At 41.4% G+C, this 15561-nt stretch overlaps 1 protein-coding gene across 2 annotated transcripts; it reads left to right on the plus strand.

Annotated features, from left to right (window-relative positions):
* The first annotated feature begins 352 nt into the window (after positions 1–352).
* LOC115163653 (calcium-binding protein 39) lies at positions 353–10997 on the plus strand. 2 transcript variants are annotated; one of them, XM_029715702.1, is made up of 9 exons: positions 353–571; positions 5161–5321; positions 5869–6033; positions 6603–6721; positions 8572–8740; positions 8881–8940; positions 9389–9454; positions 9850–9993; positions 10103–10997. In XM_029715702.1, the coding sequence occupies exons 2-9, from the start codon at positions 5208–5210 to the stop codon at positions 10289–10291; spliced, it is 1026 nt and encodes a 341-aa protein (XP_029571562.1). In that variant the 5' UTR covers positions 353–571; positions 5161–5207; the 3' UTR covers positions 10292–10997. The 2 variants fall into 2 exon arrangements, with proteins under 2 accessions (XP_029571562.1, XP_029571563.1); XM_029715703.1 differs by having other exon boundaries at positions 353–566.
* The last annotated feature ends 4564 nt before the right edge of the window (positions 10998–15561 follow it).

Below are 15561 nucleotides of genomic sequence, written 5' to 3' on the forward strand. Positions count from 1 at the left end.
ACATACTTTTTGTCTAGGGTGTGTGGATTCACCTTAACCCTCTTTAGGTGTGTGGATTCCAATGATGTATGTACTGTATACACCACAGGGGGTTGGTGGCACCTTAATTGTAGACAGGCTTGTGGTAATGGCTGGAGTGGAATGGTATCAAATACGTGGTTTCCATGTGCTTGATGCCATTCCATTAGCGCCGTTCAAGACATTATTATGAGCCGTCCTCCCTCCTGTGATATACACATGTTTATATACATCATTGGTGGAATCATTCATGCACTCTTTTCCTGGTGTACGAGCGCCTCCCTGTGGACACTCGCGAGCGCCATTTGCCGATGCTATAGCGTTATACGACCAGCGGGGGGCGGTAGACCTCGATGCCCAACCACATTGCTAACCAGTCCACTCGTACACATAAAAGGACTAGGATACCTAGCTAGCTAGCTATAAACCATTTAAAACAAGGGGAGGCGACAAATAAGGAAAACAAAGGAGTTTATAATCCAACGGGACATAGCTACATTGCCGTTAGCTGTTCAAGCACATCGGCGGAGAGTGAAAAGATCGAGTTTGTAAGGTTTGATATTATGTGTCGTTTTCGATGACAATTAGCTGGTCTGCCTACATTGTATAGCTAACGTTAATGGCAATGTTAGCTAACGCCAGTCAGTTAAGATAGCTGTCTAGCTAACGACGTTAGCAGAGGCCTGTCAAAAGCTTTCAAGTATATAACGTTATTTGTTAGCTAACGTTAGCCTGGCTACAGTAACTTATCAGTATGAAGTTAGCTAGATATTATTATCTAGCTAGCTGCTACACACAAGAAGTTAGCAAGACCTTGAACATAAAAAAATTAGCAGGATCGCAAAAGGAGTTAGTACAGTAGCTAGCTGGCACGGTTGTCTAGTTAGTTGGCTAGCGACAACGTTGGCTAACTAGGTTTCTAACTAGTTAACTAGCCAGAAAGCATTGCCGTTGTCTTAGCTAAGTTAGCCAGCTAGTCATATTTAAAGGCCTGTTGTGTATTTAGGCCTCCCGTATGGACCACAATATGAGCTAACGTTGGTTGGCAGGCAGGCTGAAGGGGTTGCACGACTATTGATGGACACTGATTGAAATCATCTGATAATGAAACTAAAATAGTACGTTAGCCAAATAATTGACTGGCTAGCAAGGTAACTACCGAGTTATCAAACATTTTAGAACTAGTAGTTTGTTAGCTAGCCATCACGAAATGATTTGTGCGCAGACGCTGGCTGACATCTTCACCAGACACTATTGTATTGTGCGGTTCACTGTGCGCTTGCTGATGATAACTAAACTAACATGGCAATGAGCGGTTGATGCAATGTTTTGTGGTAGTACATAGTTAGTTCGCAACTGCATAGGTAGTTAGCTAACTGTCTTCTAACTAGTTAGCTACACTATATTTTCCAATTTAGCTCTCCAATGCTAGCCCGTGCTAGTTAAATTAGGGCCCAATACCAGGCTACCGGTCTCACACGAGTTGCATGTACGAGTACCAAAATCATAATGGAAAAGCACCATGCAATCTGCAGAGCTACAATTGTGAATGAGTTATTCCCTATCTAGTTAGTTAATACTTAACAGCCTTATATATGTTATCTGCTGGTCTACGTCATGCTAATAGCTAAAGGCGGTCACATTGGAGTAGAGCAGAGTTGCCCAAACTTGATTTTGGGGCCTCCCCTGGGTGCACGTTTTGTTTTTTGTCCTAGCACTACACAGTTGATTCAAATAGCCAACTCCCCAAGCTTTGACTATTTGAATCAGCTGTATAGTGTTAGGGGGGGGGGGGGGGACAAAACGTTTACCCATTGGAGGGGTTGAAACCCTGGAGTAGAGAAGTGGTGCCTACATTAACAAACTTTAGCCTGTGAGTGAAAGGTGGATTGACCACCTTGTGGAGTTGAAAGGTGTGCTGAGATTAATATCGAATTAGCCAGAGCTCAAACCTGGGGTGGGGTATTTGTCAGTGTTTTCTATTTCAATCTGTTAACATGTGACACATCACATATGTGACCAGGCTAGGTCTTGCTTTAGTGCTGGTTGGTTATATTTTTGGCTCCAGTGCTGGGTTCTAATTCTAAATGTAGATGCCGTGCCAAGACATAGGTCAGAGTCTGAGCCAGACTGCACCAGACTTTGGGTTCACAGGTCAGGTGATGATCCCATCTGGAAACAGGTTGCCAAAGCAGATCGACAGAAAGACTGAGCTGGTACATCACCCTCGGTCTCATTTAGTATCCACTGCATTTTGGCAGTGGTGTAAAGTACTTGAGTAAAAATTCTTGAAAGTAGTATTTAAGTAGTTTTTTGGGGTATCTGTACTGTACTATTTATATTTTAGCTAACTTTTATTTCGCTACAATTCTTAAGAAAATATCAACTTTTTACTCCATACATTTTCCCTGACACCCAAAAGTACTTCTTACATTTTGAATGCTTAGCAGGACAGGAAAATGGTCTAATTCACACACTTATCAAGAGAATTTCCCTGATTATCCCTATTGCCTCTGATCAGGTGGACTCACTAAACACACATGCTGTATTTGTAAATTATGCCTGAGTGTTGGAGCGTGCCCCTGGCTATTCATAAATATATATATATATATATTTTTTTTTTTTAACAACAAAATGGTGCCATATGGTTTGCTTAATATAAGGAATTTGAAAGTATTTATACTTTTATTTTTAATACTTAAGTATATTTCAGCAATTACATTTACTTTTCATATTTAAGTATATTTAAAGCCAAATACTTTTATACTTTTACTGGGTTACTTTTACTTGAGTCATTTTCTTAGGATATCTTTACTTTTACTCAGGTATGACAATTAGGTACTTTTTTCACCACTGCATTCTGGGAGTAACTTCACTGCTCTTGACTGTACACATAACATTGCTATTGGAATCCTTGCAGTCTTTTGGTAGCTGAGGAACGCTCAACCCCGCTCTCTTATATCGAGGCAGAGTTGCGCATTGGTAACGGGTCGCTTGATTTGCTAGCAACAATATTAAGTGCCCATCAATCAATACTTTTATCGACTACAACCACCTACTTTCCTCATTTGTGTTGCTCAGTGCAAATGTGATTGTGCCAATTGGATCTCAGTTTAGGTAGTATTTCAAGGGCACTACGTCTCCAGTTAAGCGACACAATTGAGGAAAGTTGGTTGTATTCAAGTTTTTATTAAAATTATGAATTTCAGTACCCCGCGGAAGGACCGCAGTTAGGTACCAACTTAGGTACATGTAGGCGTTTTAAGAATTAAAAGAAGTATCGACTGATGGTGACTCGATGTTGTTGCTAAAAAAATCACACGACCAGTTATCAATACTCAACTCTGCCTCGATATGAGAACAGAGACTTCCTCAGTTGTCTTTGGATTACCTGTATTGTCATGGCTGTTTGTAAATGGGGGACATTTTAAGTTGGTTACCTTTCTGCACCCTTTCCATACAAACAGCACACCATCCCTTCATGGTGTGAGTTCAACCCTTCCTTATCTGATCTTCTGCCAGACCAAGGAAGCCAAATTTAACACCAGGGATGTCATTGACACCTCGAACAGCTGTGATACAGCATATATAACCCCACCCATGTCCCAGTCCCCTATTATCAGTAGGTAGATCCAGCTAAGGCCTGTATTATAAAAAGTGAATGGGTAGGTCATGGAATGTGGCAATTTTGATGGTGGAGGCCATAAAAAAACTGAACTAACCATGAGGGGTTGCAGTTGCTCGGGGGTCTGCTCCCCCTGTGCAATTCTACACATTTTGCCACGGGGTGGAGAGAAGATTTAGCGATTTCTGAACTAATTTCATGCAATTCTACTACATTTTGCCATTGGTCTGAGAGGAAAATTGGCTGTTTTACAGCTAATTTCTGGCAATTCTAAACATTTTGACATGGGGTGGATAGAAAGATATCATTAACGGCATACATGAGTGAGACTAACTAACAATCAAATGGGGCCCCCAAGCTGGTAATTTGAGCATGATAACAAGTTTAGATAGCAGGCCACTAAACTAACTTGGCAATCTAAAAATTGACTATCAATGACTGACACAGCAAGAGAAACTGCTGATGCACAACCAAATTCAGAAATGTCACCTTGTGTTTTCTACTATTCTAACTCGCAACAGTAAGATGAGACCCTGAGTTCCCTATTTGGCTATTCTATATTTTTTTATTTGGAAATTCATCCCAGGTCTGCCAGTTGCCCATCTCCGTCCTAGATAAAAGCTCAGTGAGAGAAGTTCTGACACATTCCGCTGAGGGGCACATGCATTCCCCTGGCTCTCACTGCTCTACGCCCTGACTACATAAGGTTATAAGCACCTTAGTTTGTCTGGGGAGGGGTGTGAGTTGAGAGAAAGGATATGTGGCTGAACAGTGGTGTGTTAACTACACTAGTGGGGAGAGGCTGGAGAAGGGGAGCAGTACCGGTAACATGTGAGGTCATGTAGAGGCCCCTTTGGAGAAGGGTAGGGCAGAGGACATTCTACCTCTGGTCAGTGTTAGTCAATGATTACAATCCGTCATGTCTCAACATCACCTCCCCTTATGATGCAACTGGTCAGTAAACCAATCAAGAAAATCCATAGTTACAAAGTAAACAAAATTCCAGCAGTTAGCCTGCCCTTTCAACAACCTCGCACACAATTAAAGTAATGATTCTTAGGCTTGATATCAAATCTCAGTATGAGGGTGAGAATCATTTTGCTTTCAGCTGTTTCTGTCTTCAGATCAATCTGTTTAGCCTGCCCCTCTACAACCTGTTTCTTAGCAATATGAGTCTGTGTCAGTATGACTTATGAATTGTGAGTCAATAGGCTATGTTGTATCTTGGTATCGGTATGATGAATAGTGAGTCATGTAATAAGTGCTGCCTGCCTTGTGTGTTGTACTCTGCCCGGTATTATAGTCCCCAGGTAAACTCCTGGCCCTGGGTTGGTTCATGGGAGAGGTCTGATTAGTACCTTTGTACTGATTGGCTCCTCTTCACTGAGCTCTCTGAGTCAGTACCGATGCAGTTTGAACAACTTCTGTCACTCTGTTTAGTTTAGTCTTTCTCTGCGGATCCCTTTCCTTCATTATCACCTTCAGTTGTTTATCTTTTCTCTCTCCCCTGTGGATAGGTAGGACTGTACACTCGCTACTTGGTTGACCACGGTAACTCACCACGATGCCGTTCCCCTTTGGCAAGTCCCACAAGTCGCCGGCGGACATCGTCAAGAACCTGAAGGACAGCATGACGGTGTTGGAGAAACATGACATCTCTGACAAGAAGGCTGAGAAGGTAAACAACCAATACACACACTGGTACAGACGAGTACCTCCTAGGTAAACCTCTCTCCCACTACTCTAACATGACTAGTGACCTCAGAGATTCTATGGAAGCCATGGAGTGGGGAATTTCAAACCTGTCCCTCTACGTTTGAATTGACTACAGTGTAAGGCAGGGCTCTAAAACCCTGTTCCTGGAGACACACCCTTCTGTATGTTTCCGCGCCAACCCCAGCTGTAACTAACCTGATTCAGTTTATCAACCAGCCAATTATTAGAATCAGATGCCCTAGATTAAGATTGGAGTGAGAATGACTAGAGACGTCGGTCTCAAAAACCTGTTGAGGGTTTAGTTTCCTTTCCTTCCTTTCATAACAAGCCATCTCTAGACTGAAAATAGTGTATGATGGGATCATTTCAGGACAACGTAGGATGGTGGGTGTTTTGCTAGATCATAGGAAACACTATGGTGACAGATGGAGAGCTAGCTAATGTAATGTAGAGCTCATTTCTCCTGTGTGTGTGTGTGTGTGTGTGTGTGTGTGTGTGTGTGTGTCTAGGCCACAGAGGAGGTGTCTAAGAGCCTGGTGGCGATGAAGGAGATTCTGTATGGCACCAATGAGAAGGAGCCCCAGACAGAGGCGGTGGCCCAGCTGGCCCAGGAGCTCTACAACAGCGGCCTGCTCAGCACCCTCGTAGCTGACCTGCAGCTCATCGACTTTGAGGTGAGACACTTTTACACTGTTTGTTTCTTTCTGTTTGTCTGTCTTTGAGACAGATGCAGGGATATGAGAGATTTATTTTGAGATGCTGACTAGAAAGGTGGGTTTCTTTGGGACGGAGAGACATTTATGTCAATGTACAGAAAAAGACAAGACTGGCTGTTCTTTTACTGGCACATGGACAGGCTTTCACTTTTTTTTTCTTTGTGTGCATGTGTGTCAGTCTGGTGTGATTCTCCTCTTTGACACACTCAGCCTCCACATCCTTCAGTTGGTCTGTGTCATTCTCACCCATCAGAAGAGACATCTGTCTTGGCTATTCCTGCTATTGGGAGGCTGAATTTGATAATAGGTGCAAAACCACTCAATGATACTATTTTGAAATGTGACGATTCACTAATGGTGCTAATAGGTGAATCTGTTTATCACCATAACATGTATAAGAACATTGCATTCAGAAAAACTTCAGTATTAGAAGTTCAAAATAAGAGAACTTTGTTTAGTAACTACTGCTGGAAACCATGTCTGTTTGAAATCCTTTCCAACATTCTGTCATTTCTGTTCACCATCAGGGCAAGAAGGATGTGGCTCAGATCTTCAACAACGTTCTGAGACGTCAGATCGGGACGCGGACGCCCACAGTGGAGTACCTCTGCACTCAGCAGAACATCCTCTTCATGCTGCTCAAAGGGTGAGGTCTGTGGCGCCCTAATCTACACTACAACCTGTTATTTACAATGTTGGGGTGTGGTGCTTTTGTGTTGGGTAAAAAGTGGATACCTTTTAAGTCAGTCAAGTTTTATTTGAAGGGAATTACCACATTGTCTCAATACACTTTACAGAAGGATTAAATCAATCGAAATGGAAAGATAAATACTGCAGAAATGGACAAACAGCAGATATTGATAGTAATACCTGAAGACATTGACAGTGTCTTATATCAGGGATTGTTTTGTTCTGGACTGGATGGTGGGAACATAATTACAAATACTGTGTAGACTGCAAATAGATATTTGACTGAAACATAAACATTTCAAACCTTCGTATACATTTGTATACAAGCACGTGTTCCTGTATTATGCGTAGAAATAATTACTTGGAGCTGATTTCCAGTGTTTTATGCCCCCCCCCCCCCCCCCAAAAAAAAAAATACATTTGGGGGCCCAAATAAAATCCCCTGCGGGCATTTACAGTGTCGTGGGTTGTAGTGTGCAGTTTTGTGTCTAGGGTTGGCCCGATATTACCATAGCATCGTGATGTGACAGACAATGGTTTAGCTTATTTGAACTTGACTCTGGTACCCGCCGCAAAGAACAAACTCTCGCAGGGCAGCACACAAGTGACATTCTGAGTAATTTGCCTATTCCTGTTTGCTATAACCTATTTCAATAAATGTGTGGTACAGAAAGCAAGAGAGGAATGTAGGCCAGACAGAGCAGATCATTATTTATTTTAAATACCCAACACTCCTTAACCATTTTGTGTTTAGCTATTTTAAAACTTGGCTTGTATTCCCTTCTCTCTCTCCATTCAATAGGCTATATGAATATGACTGAAGGCTATGCTTCATTGTGTTGTGCATGGCTTTCTCTCAATCAATCAATCAATCAATTAATCAATCAATGTAAAGGAGTTAAATCTGTTATTTTTATCGCCTAAACATAACGTAGCCAGAGGACTAATGAGGGAGCATAAACCATATCAATAGCCTAAAGAACATCTAATGACCAGTTTTAATCAAGTTTAAGCTTATTAAGAAATAAATGATCAATGCGGACCATGAAAATCCTTCCAAGCGAGGTTGAAAACCAAATGGCCAATAACTTATTCTTAGGCCAGTAGGAGGTATATTATAAAAGCTTTACAACAAGTTAGTTATGAACGTTCGCTTATTTCCCCAAATATTCTAGCCTACGATGGTGTTGTTCTAAAGTTGTGGCTTTCAAAAATGAATGAAAGTCTCTATAGCCAAATACTAGGCATTGGCTATTGTCAATCACAGCTTTATGTTAGAACAAACAATATTATGCATTTTTCTATTACTTTGAGGCAATTATTATTCAGTTGTGAAGACTGTAGACTGCTATCCAGGCCATGATGTAGTCCTAAAACCACTCACTACAGTTCCTCATCAGTCACTGCTTCATCACAGCGCGCCACACACATACCTGCTCCATGCTAAAGCTCCTCCACCAGAAAGGAATATTAGAGAAGATGTGCCTGCTCTTGGCCTCTAACCAGGCTTTCAACGTTATCTTTCATCATAAATCATCCAGTTGCATTCGATTTCATGTTGTAGCCCAACTGTCGTTTTTATTATTTTTTTAATATATATATATATGTGTATATGTATGAATGATGTGGGGGGGCGATATCATCATATCACTATGTTTTACGGGTACGTAATCGCTGTGTTTTACGGGTACGTAATCGCTGTGTTTTACGGGTACGTAATCACGATACAGCAGGTTGATGTCGCCCAACCCTATTTGCATCGTATTAACTGGATACCTCCTTCCTATTCCAATGTCCTCCTGGCAGGTACGAGTCTCCAGAGATCGCTCTGAACTGTGGCATCATGCTGAGGGAGTGTATCAGGCACGAGCCACTGGCCAAGATCACTTTGGGGGCCGAGCAGTTCTACGACTTCTTCAGATACGTGGAGATGTCCACGTTCGACATCGCTTCAGACGCATTTGCAACTTTTAAAGTGAGTTTTTGAAAATATATAATTTTTCTTCTTCTTTTAGAACTGTCTCAGACCCTCTAGGACTGTAAGTTTCTTGGGACTTAGATAGAGGGCCTGTATTTTTGAGCTCATTGGTTAAAATACCTGTGTTCTTCTTCCAGGACTTGCTAACGAGACACAAGATTCTGAGTGCAGAGTTCCTGGAGCAGCATTACGACAGGGTAAGTCCTCCACATTGTTGAAATGGAACCCGGTAAGAACACATCTCCATGACGCGTTTCTTCAAATGTTCCTTTCGCTGAATAGCAACCTGTCACGGTTAACAGAGCTTTTTAAGACGGTCTGAGGTCACGCCAGGACAAGCTGAGTTTATCTGCTAAACCCCAGTCTGACTGAGTATTTCAGAGACATCTCTGAGATCCATGAAAAGTATACCAGGGAATATGGAAATTAACTTGTAAGTGGCAGCACAGTACTCAGGAACTGTTTTTCTCTTAACATATAAGCCAAGCATTTGACACAATGTGGCTGTTCTGAATACAAGGCAGCTCCCTGTCTATCAGTGCTTGAAGATCACTAGTTGGCTTGTCACCGAGTTTTCAAACAAGCAGATGCACTCTGAAATAGTGGCTTGACATTCACTCAGATGATTGTCTTTCTCCCCTCCAGTTCTTCAGTGAATATGAGAAGTTACTCCACTCAGAGAACTACGTGACTAAAAGGCAGTCCCTCAAGGTAAGAACGTGGGTTCTGTTTCTGTTGAAGTAAACAGCTCTCATGTAGTATTTCTATGCATATGTTTTTAATGGCTAAATATAGAGGTGGTCTCTTACATGGTGTTTGGTTACTGAAAATAGCAGCAAGCAGACCGATGTAGCGCCACCCTGTAGATGGAGTAGGTTTTAGATTTCATCTGCCTGGTAACGTCCTCTCCAATTTTTGCCAATGCATAGCAGTATCTTCACTTTGCCTTGTGTAAACCCAACTATAATGATTAAATCTATTTTATATAGTTTTAGTGGAATCTTATGGTTCAAACATGGCAATAAATAAATCATGACTTTTTCACCTACCCCAGACTGTAATTGCAATTAATACTTAATGTTTTTTGTCACTCTGAAACAATTTAGTTGCTGGGAGAGCTTCTTCTCGATCGACACAATTTCACCATCATGACGAAATACATCAGCAAGCCAGAGAACCTCAAGCTAATGATGAACCTTCTTCGGGACAAAAGCCGCAACATCCAGTTTGAGGCCTTCCACGTCTTCAAGGTAAAAAATGTTTAAAAACAGAGACTAGCACAAGGCTATAGTAGGCGGTGCAATTTGACTGAGCTGAGTTGGATTGTAAGAATAATTTCTCCTCTTCCTTCCCCTGTAGGTGTTTGTGGCCAACCCCAACAAGACACAGCCCATCTTGGACATTCTTCTGAAGAACCAGACCAAACTCATCGAGTTCCTCTCCAAGTTCCAGAACGACAGGACGGAGGATGAACAGTTCAATGATGAAAAGACGTATCTGGTCAAACAGATCAAAGATCTGAAGAGGCCAGCCCCCCAGGAGGCCTGAGGGAGGGGCTAAAGGTGTCCAGACAACATCTGGATAACAGACTTGTCAGCAGCTGCTGCTGTTCTAGTTTTTCCACCATTTGAGGAAACGAAACAAAAAAATAACGCACCCACATCAAGTCATCAGGAATTCTCCAGCTCATTCTGCTGTTCAACACAACAGACATTCGATTTTTTATTTTTTATTTTTTTTTCTTCTGATTTCTTTTTCTCCTTTAAAAAGAAGAGCTGAACATAATAGATGCTGCACATTAAGACATGTGGAAGGGTAACATCAACAACACAACAAAGGTCATTCAAGCAAATAGTAACAATGAAATCTACTACATTTGAGTGCTATGCAGACTTCTGACGCACACACATATAATGCTATAATATCAGCATAAAACTTGAGATGGCAAGGTACTAGCAAAGTGAACATTGGGGTGTTGGTTGCATGCCTTGTTCAAATGTGACAGATACATGGCTGTGCTTGGGGCTAAATGCTGGCTGAGAGATTACATTTCCAGTCTTGCCCTGTCTACTTACAGTGCCACAGATGGCAAAAAGCACGTACCAGCTACAACTCTTATCTATGCCTTCATTGTGTACAGCAGCAACAGTGATGCATTTTAAAATGGGCTCTCAAATGGCCTCACTGAACCATGCAGCTATTGGTGTTGTGAAACAGCACAAAGCAGATGGTATGGATAAAATGCTAGATATTATTTCGGTACATGCCTGAATTGGGTTTCTTTTTTTTGTTCTGGGAAAGGGTGAACGTGTACATATGCCATTAGTGTTTTTTTGCTTTGTAGATTTTGTTGAAACATTGACACATGGATATACAGTACTAGTCAAATTGACACCTACTCATTCAAGGGTTTTTCTTTATTTGTACTATTTTCTACATTGTAGAATAACAGTGAAGACAAATTATGAAATAACATATGGAATCATGCAGTAACCAAAAAGTGTTTATTTTAGATTCTTCAAAGTAGCCGCCCTTTGCCTTGACAGCTTTACACACTCTTGGCATTGTCTCAACCAGCTTCATCTGGATTGCTTTTCCAACGGTCTTGAAGGAGTTCCCACATGCTGAGCACTTGTTGGCTGCTTTTCCTTCATTCTGTGGTCCAACTCTTCCTACCCATCTCAATTGGGTTGAGGTTGGGTGATTGTGGAGGCCAGGTCATCTGATGCAGCACTCCATCACTCTCCTTGGTCAAATAGCCCTTACACAGCCTGGGGGTGTGTTGGGTCATTGTCCTGTTGAAAAACAAATGATAGTTCCACTAAGCGTGAACCAGATGGGAAGGCATATCACTGTAGAATGCTGTGGTAGCCATGCTGGTTAAGTGTGCCTTGAATTCTAAATAAATCACTGACAGTGTCACCAGCAAAGCACCCCCAACTCATCACACCACCTCCATGCTTCACGGTGGGAACCACACGTGGAGATCATCCGTTCACCTACTCTGCGTCTCACAAAGACATGGCGATCCAAACATCTTTAATATGTACTCATCAGACCAAAGGAAAGATTTCCACCGGTTTAATGTCCATTGCTTGTATTTCTTGGCCCAAGCAAGTCTCTTTCTTATTGGTGACCTTTAGTGGTTTCTTTGCAGCAAATCCACCATGAAGACCTGATTCACGCAGTTGATGTTGATTTGTCAGTGTTACTTGAACTCTGACACATTTATTTGGGCTGAAATTTCTGAGGCTGGTAACTAATGATCTTATCCTCAGCAGCAGAGGTAACTGGGTCTTCCTTTCCTGTGGTGGTCCTCGTGAGAGCCAGTTTCATCATTAGCGCTTGATGGGTTTTGCTACTGAACTTCAAGAAACTTTCTACTTTTTTTATTTTTTATTCTCCGTATTGTCTGACCTAAATGTCTTTAAAGTAATGATGGACTGTCGTTTCTCTCTGCTTATTTGAGCTGTTCTTGCCATAATATGGACATGGTCTTTTACCAAATAGGGTTAGGATTCTGTATACCACCCCTACCTTGTCACAACAGAACTGATTGGCTAAAATGCATTAAGAAGGATTTTTTTTTTTTTAAAGGAACACCTGTTAATTGAAGTGCATTCCAGGTGACTACCTCATGAAGCTGGTTGAGAGAGTGCAACGCTGTCAGGGCCAATGGTGGCTACTTTGAAGAATCTCAAATATATAATATATTGATTTGTGTAACACTTTTGGTTACTACATGATTCCATGTGTTATTTCATTGTTTTGATGTCTTCACTATTATTCTACAATGTAGAAAATAGTAAAACTAAAGAACCCCTTGAATGAGTAGGTGTCAACTTTTGACTGGTACTGTGTATATATATATTTGACTTAGAAACAAGTTTTTTTTGTTAATTCTAATCAAGTACATTTTGAAAACAGTGACAGGGGTAAAATCAGATATTATGCGTTTCATTTTACTTCTGAATTGAAATGGTTTTTATTTGTACATCACTTCAGCCAGGGCCAGCTCTTACATTGTTAACCATTTAATAATAATTAGTACAGCTGAGGAATGTCATGGTATTAGCCTGGATCTCTTCTTAATCCTCATTTTCCGTCTGTATTTAAGTAACTCAGTTAAAATGTGTTGGGTGCCAGGACAGAGGGGTGGAGGGGAGGCCGCCCGGGAGGGGACGAGTTCTAACGGAAACATGAAATTTGTGCTGAGCAGCCAGGCAATGGTCATGTTGCATGCATCAACCAATGGTTGCATGCTATGTCATTGACTGACAGATTGCTATAACATGATGGGGTTAGCTGATATGTAAAATATCTATCCAGGCGTTTAAGATCTGGCAGGCTTCAGCAACGCTTGGGCAGAGGAACACACCCATCATCTCCCAACTGGAATCTGATCTGGGTGTTTTTGTGGATTTCAGGGAATCGCAACATTCTCCCCCCCCCACTCATCCACTCTGGTTTATTATTATATTCTAATTTCACTGCTTTCTGGTGGTGTCGGGGTGTTGCAACATTCTGATTCTCTCCCCCCATTTCATTGGGGTTAAAATTCCAGTACAATCCCAGAGCATTGTGTATGTTATTTGGAGATTGTTTACTTTACACTGACTCAGCAAATCTGCCATTTGAAGCACAGTATTTGAGGGATGGAGTTGATTGGATGATATGAATATCTTGCATGTATATCACTCAACAGACATGTTTAATTGCAGTGAAGGATATGGTCAGAATGATGTTGAGCCGAGTGCTTTTGACTGAACGCTCATCCATATATCCCAATAGACAACTGATCAGCCATTTCATTGTGCAAACCAACAGAGAACAGTACGCTAAAGACCAGTATTCCTCAATGCATATTTAAATTGCATGTTCCTCTACTGGCTGCATGGTACTCTACATACAATGTTGTGCTGGAATTTTCTTCCAAAAAAATAAATTACATTTGAGAACAGCCAAATAATCTCATGCTTTATCTGACCTCCTAACCTTTGACTCCAGTCCCAGCACATTGTGTATGGGTGCTTTCAGAAGTGTCAAAGGCTCTACAATCTAAACAACAGAAATAAAGGAAAAATATTTGGAATAAATTGAACCTGTGGTCAGTGTTATTAGTCTCTCATTGTCCTTTCCTGTACTGTCTTTGTGCTGAATGTCTGGAAGAGTAAATAAAACACTACGTGTTAATGATATGTTGAGACAACGGTGCTTGTGGGGATTGGGAACAGAATCCGCTTGAATTTGGACGCGCAATGTTCGACTTCAAACAAGGAAGTGAAATGGAATCTATCGTTCTATATTGGGGTAGGCAGTTTTAGCAACAGCTGTGCTGGACTGTGGTCGACATGGATAATAGTTCTGACGGTACGGGTGGGGATGATGAAAGTCATGGACCTGGATGGTTTATGGTGAAAAAGAATGTCCCTGGTATAAGTGCTGCTGACAGCAGTGGAACTTCAAGTGTTGAGACCGTGAAGGTAGTGGAAAACAAAAGTAATGAAAAATGTAATCATGTTTGATGCGACCACAAGGTCTCATCTACACCCTATTTGATTAACCAATGTCGTTAAAGAGATAGGGAAAGTAACATTAGCCCGGTAGACTGTTTATATTCTGTGCTGACCATGTCCAGCAAGGGAAGATTCTGAAAATGAAAAGTCAATGGGAAGAAAATCACAAGTCATGTCCCTGGAGCTTCGGCTAGGCTGAGGGGGGTCATTTCTGGGGTTCCACTATCTATGTCCATATATGATATAAAATGTAGAAGGGGTTATAGTGGTTAAAGCCAAAAGGCTGTTCAGTAAGAAAGAGGGGCAGAGAAGTGAAAGCCTGTCAGTATTAATGCTTGAGAAGGTTGTACCTAAGAAAGAACAGATGAGCTTCCTGGCTTTTACTGTTAGAGTTTGTCCCACCTCCATTAAGGTGATTTAAATGCCAAAGAATGAGGCTCTGCAAAGGAAAGAAAATGTGCCAAGTGTGGAGGGGAACATGATTATGGTGAATGTGGGAACAATGTCAAGGTTAAATGTAATTGTGTGAGGGGACACAACGCAGCATTTGGTGGATGCCAGGTGCAGAAAGAGGCTGGAGAGGCCCAAAGATATAAAATCACTCATAATGTCTCTTATGCAGAGGCTGCAAGGCAGATTGGTGGAACTATTAGGCAGGATGATGGAGATAACAGGGTTACCGTAAATTCCGGACTATAAGCCGCAACTTTTTTCCAGGCTTTGAACCTCGCGGCTTAAACAATGAGTCGGCTAATATATGGATTTTTCCCGCTTTCAATGTTTTTTTCTAAAAAAAAAACACATTCTGTGACGTGCTCAGTTTTTTGCCGGCATGAAGCTTTCATTAGACCAATGAAATTGCCGAACGGGTTAAGGTCAAACAACTTTTTTGTTTACTGTTTAGATTAAATCGAGCGCTCTCAAACTTCCCATCATTCTGATTACGGTAGTCATTTTGTCACCCTCATCATGGCAAAGACACGGAGAAATGCATATGATGCAGCTTTCAAGTTGAAGGCGATTTGATCTGGCTGTTGGAAAAGGAAATAGAGCTGCTGCACGGGAGCTTGGTCTTAATGAGTCGATGATAAGATGTTGGAAACAGCAGTGTGAGGAATTGACTCAGTACAAAAAGACAACTAAAGCTTACTGCAAATTTTAGATTTTTTGTTACAAGCCGTGTTTCGTTAAAGCCTATTTATTTTTGTTACAATCCGTGTTTCGTTAAAGCCTATTTATTTTTGTTACAAGCCGTGTTTCGTTAAAGCCTGTGTAAATTTGTTTCAATGTACCGGTAGGCAC

This window comes from Salmo trutta, chromosome 26 (genome assembly GCF_901001165.1).
Source record: "Salmo trutta chromosome 26, fSalTru1.1, whole genome shotgun sequence".
Lineage (NCBI taxonomy): Eukaryota > Metazoa > Chordata > Actinopteri > Salmoniformes > Salmonidae > Salmo > Salmo trutta.

Bases quoted from the DNA above. Each gene is read 5' to 3' on its own strand.
- LOC115163653 (XM_029715702.1), top strand. From the start codon at position 5,208: ATGCCGTTCCCCTTTGGCAAGTCCCACAAGTCGCCGGCGGACATCGTC. The intron at 5,322-5,868 runs GTAAACAACCAA...GTGTGTGTCTAG, and splicing joins CTGACAAGAAGGCTGAGAAG to GCCACAGAGGAGGTGTCTAA. The intron at 6,034-6,602 runs GTGAGACACTTT...GTTCACCATCAG, and splicing joins TGCAGCTCATCGACTTTGAG to GGCAAGAAGGATGTGGCTCA.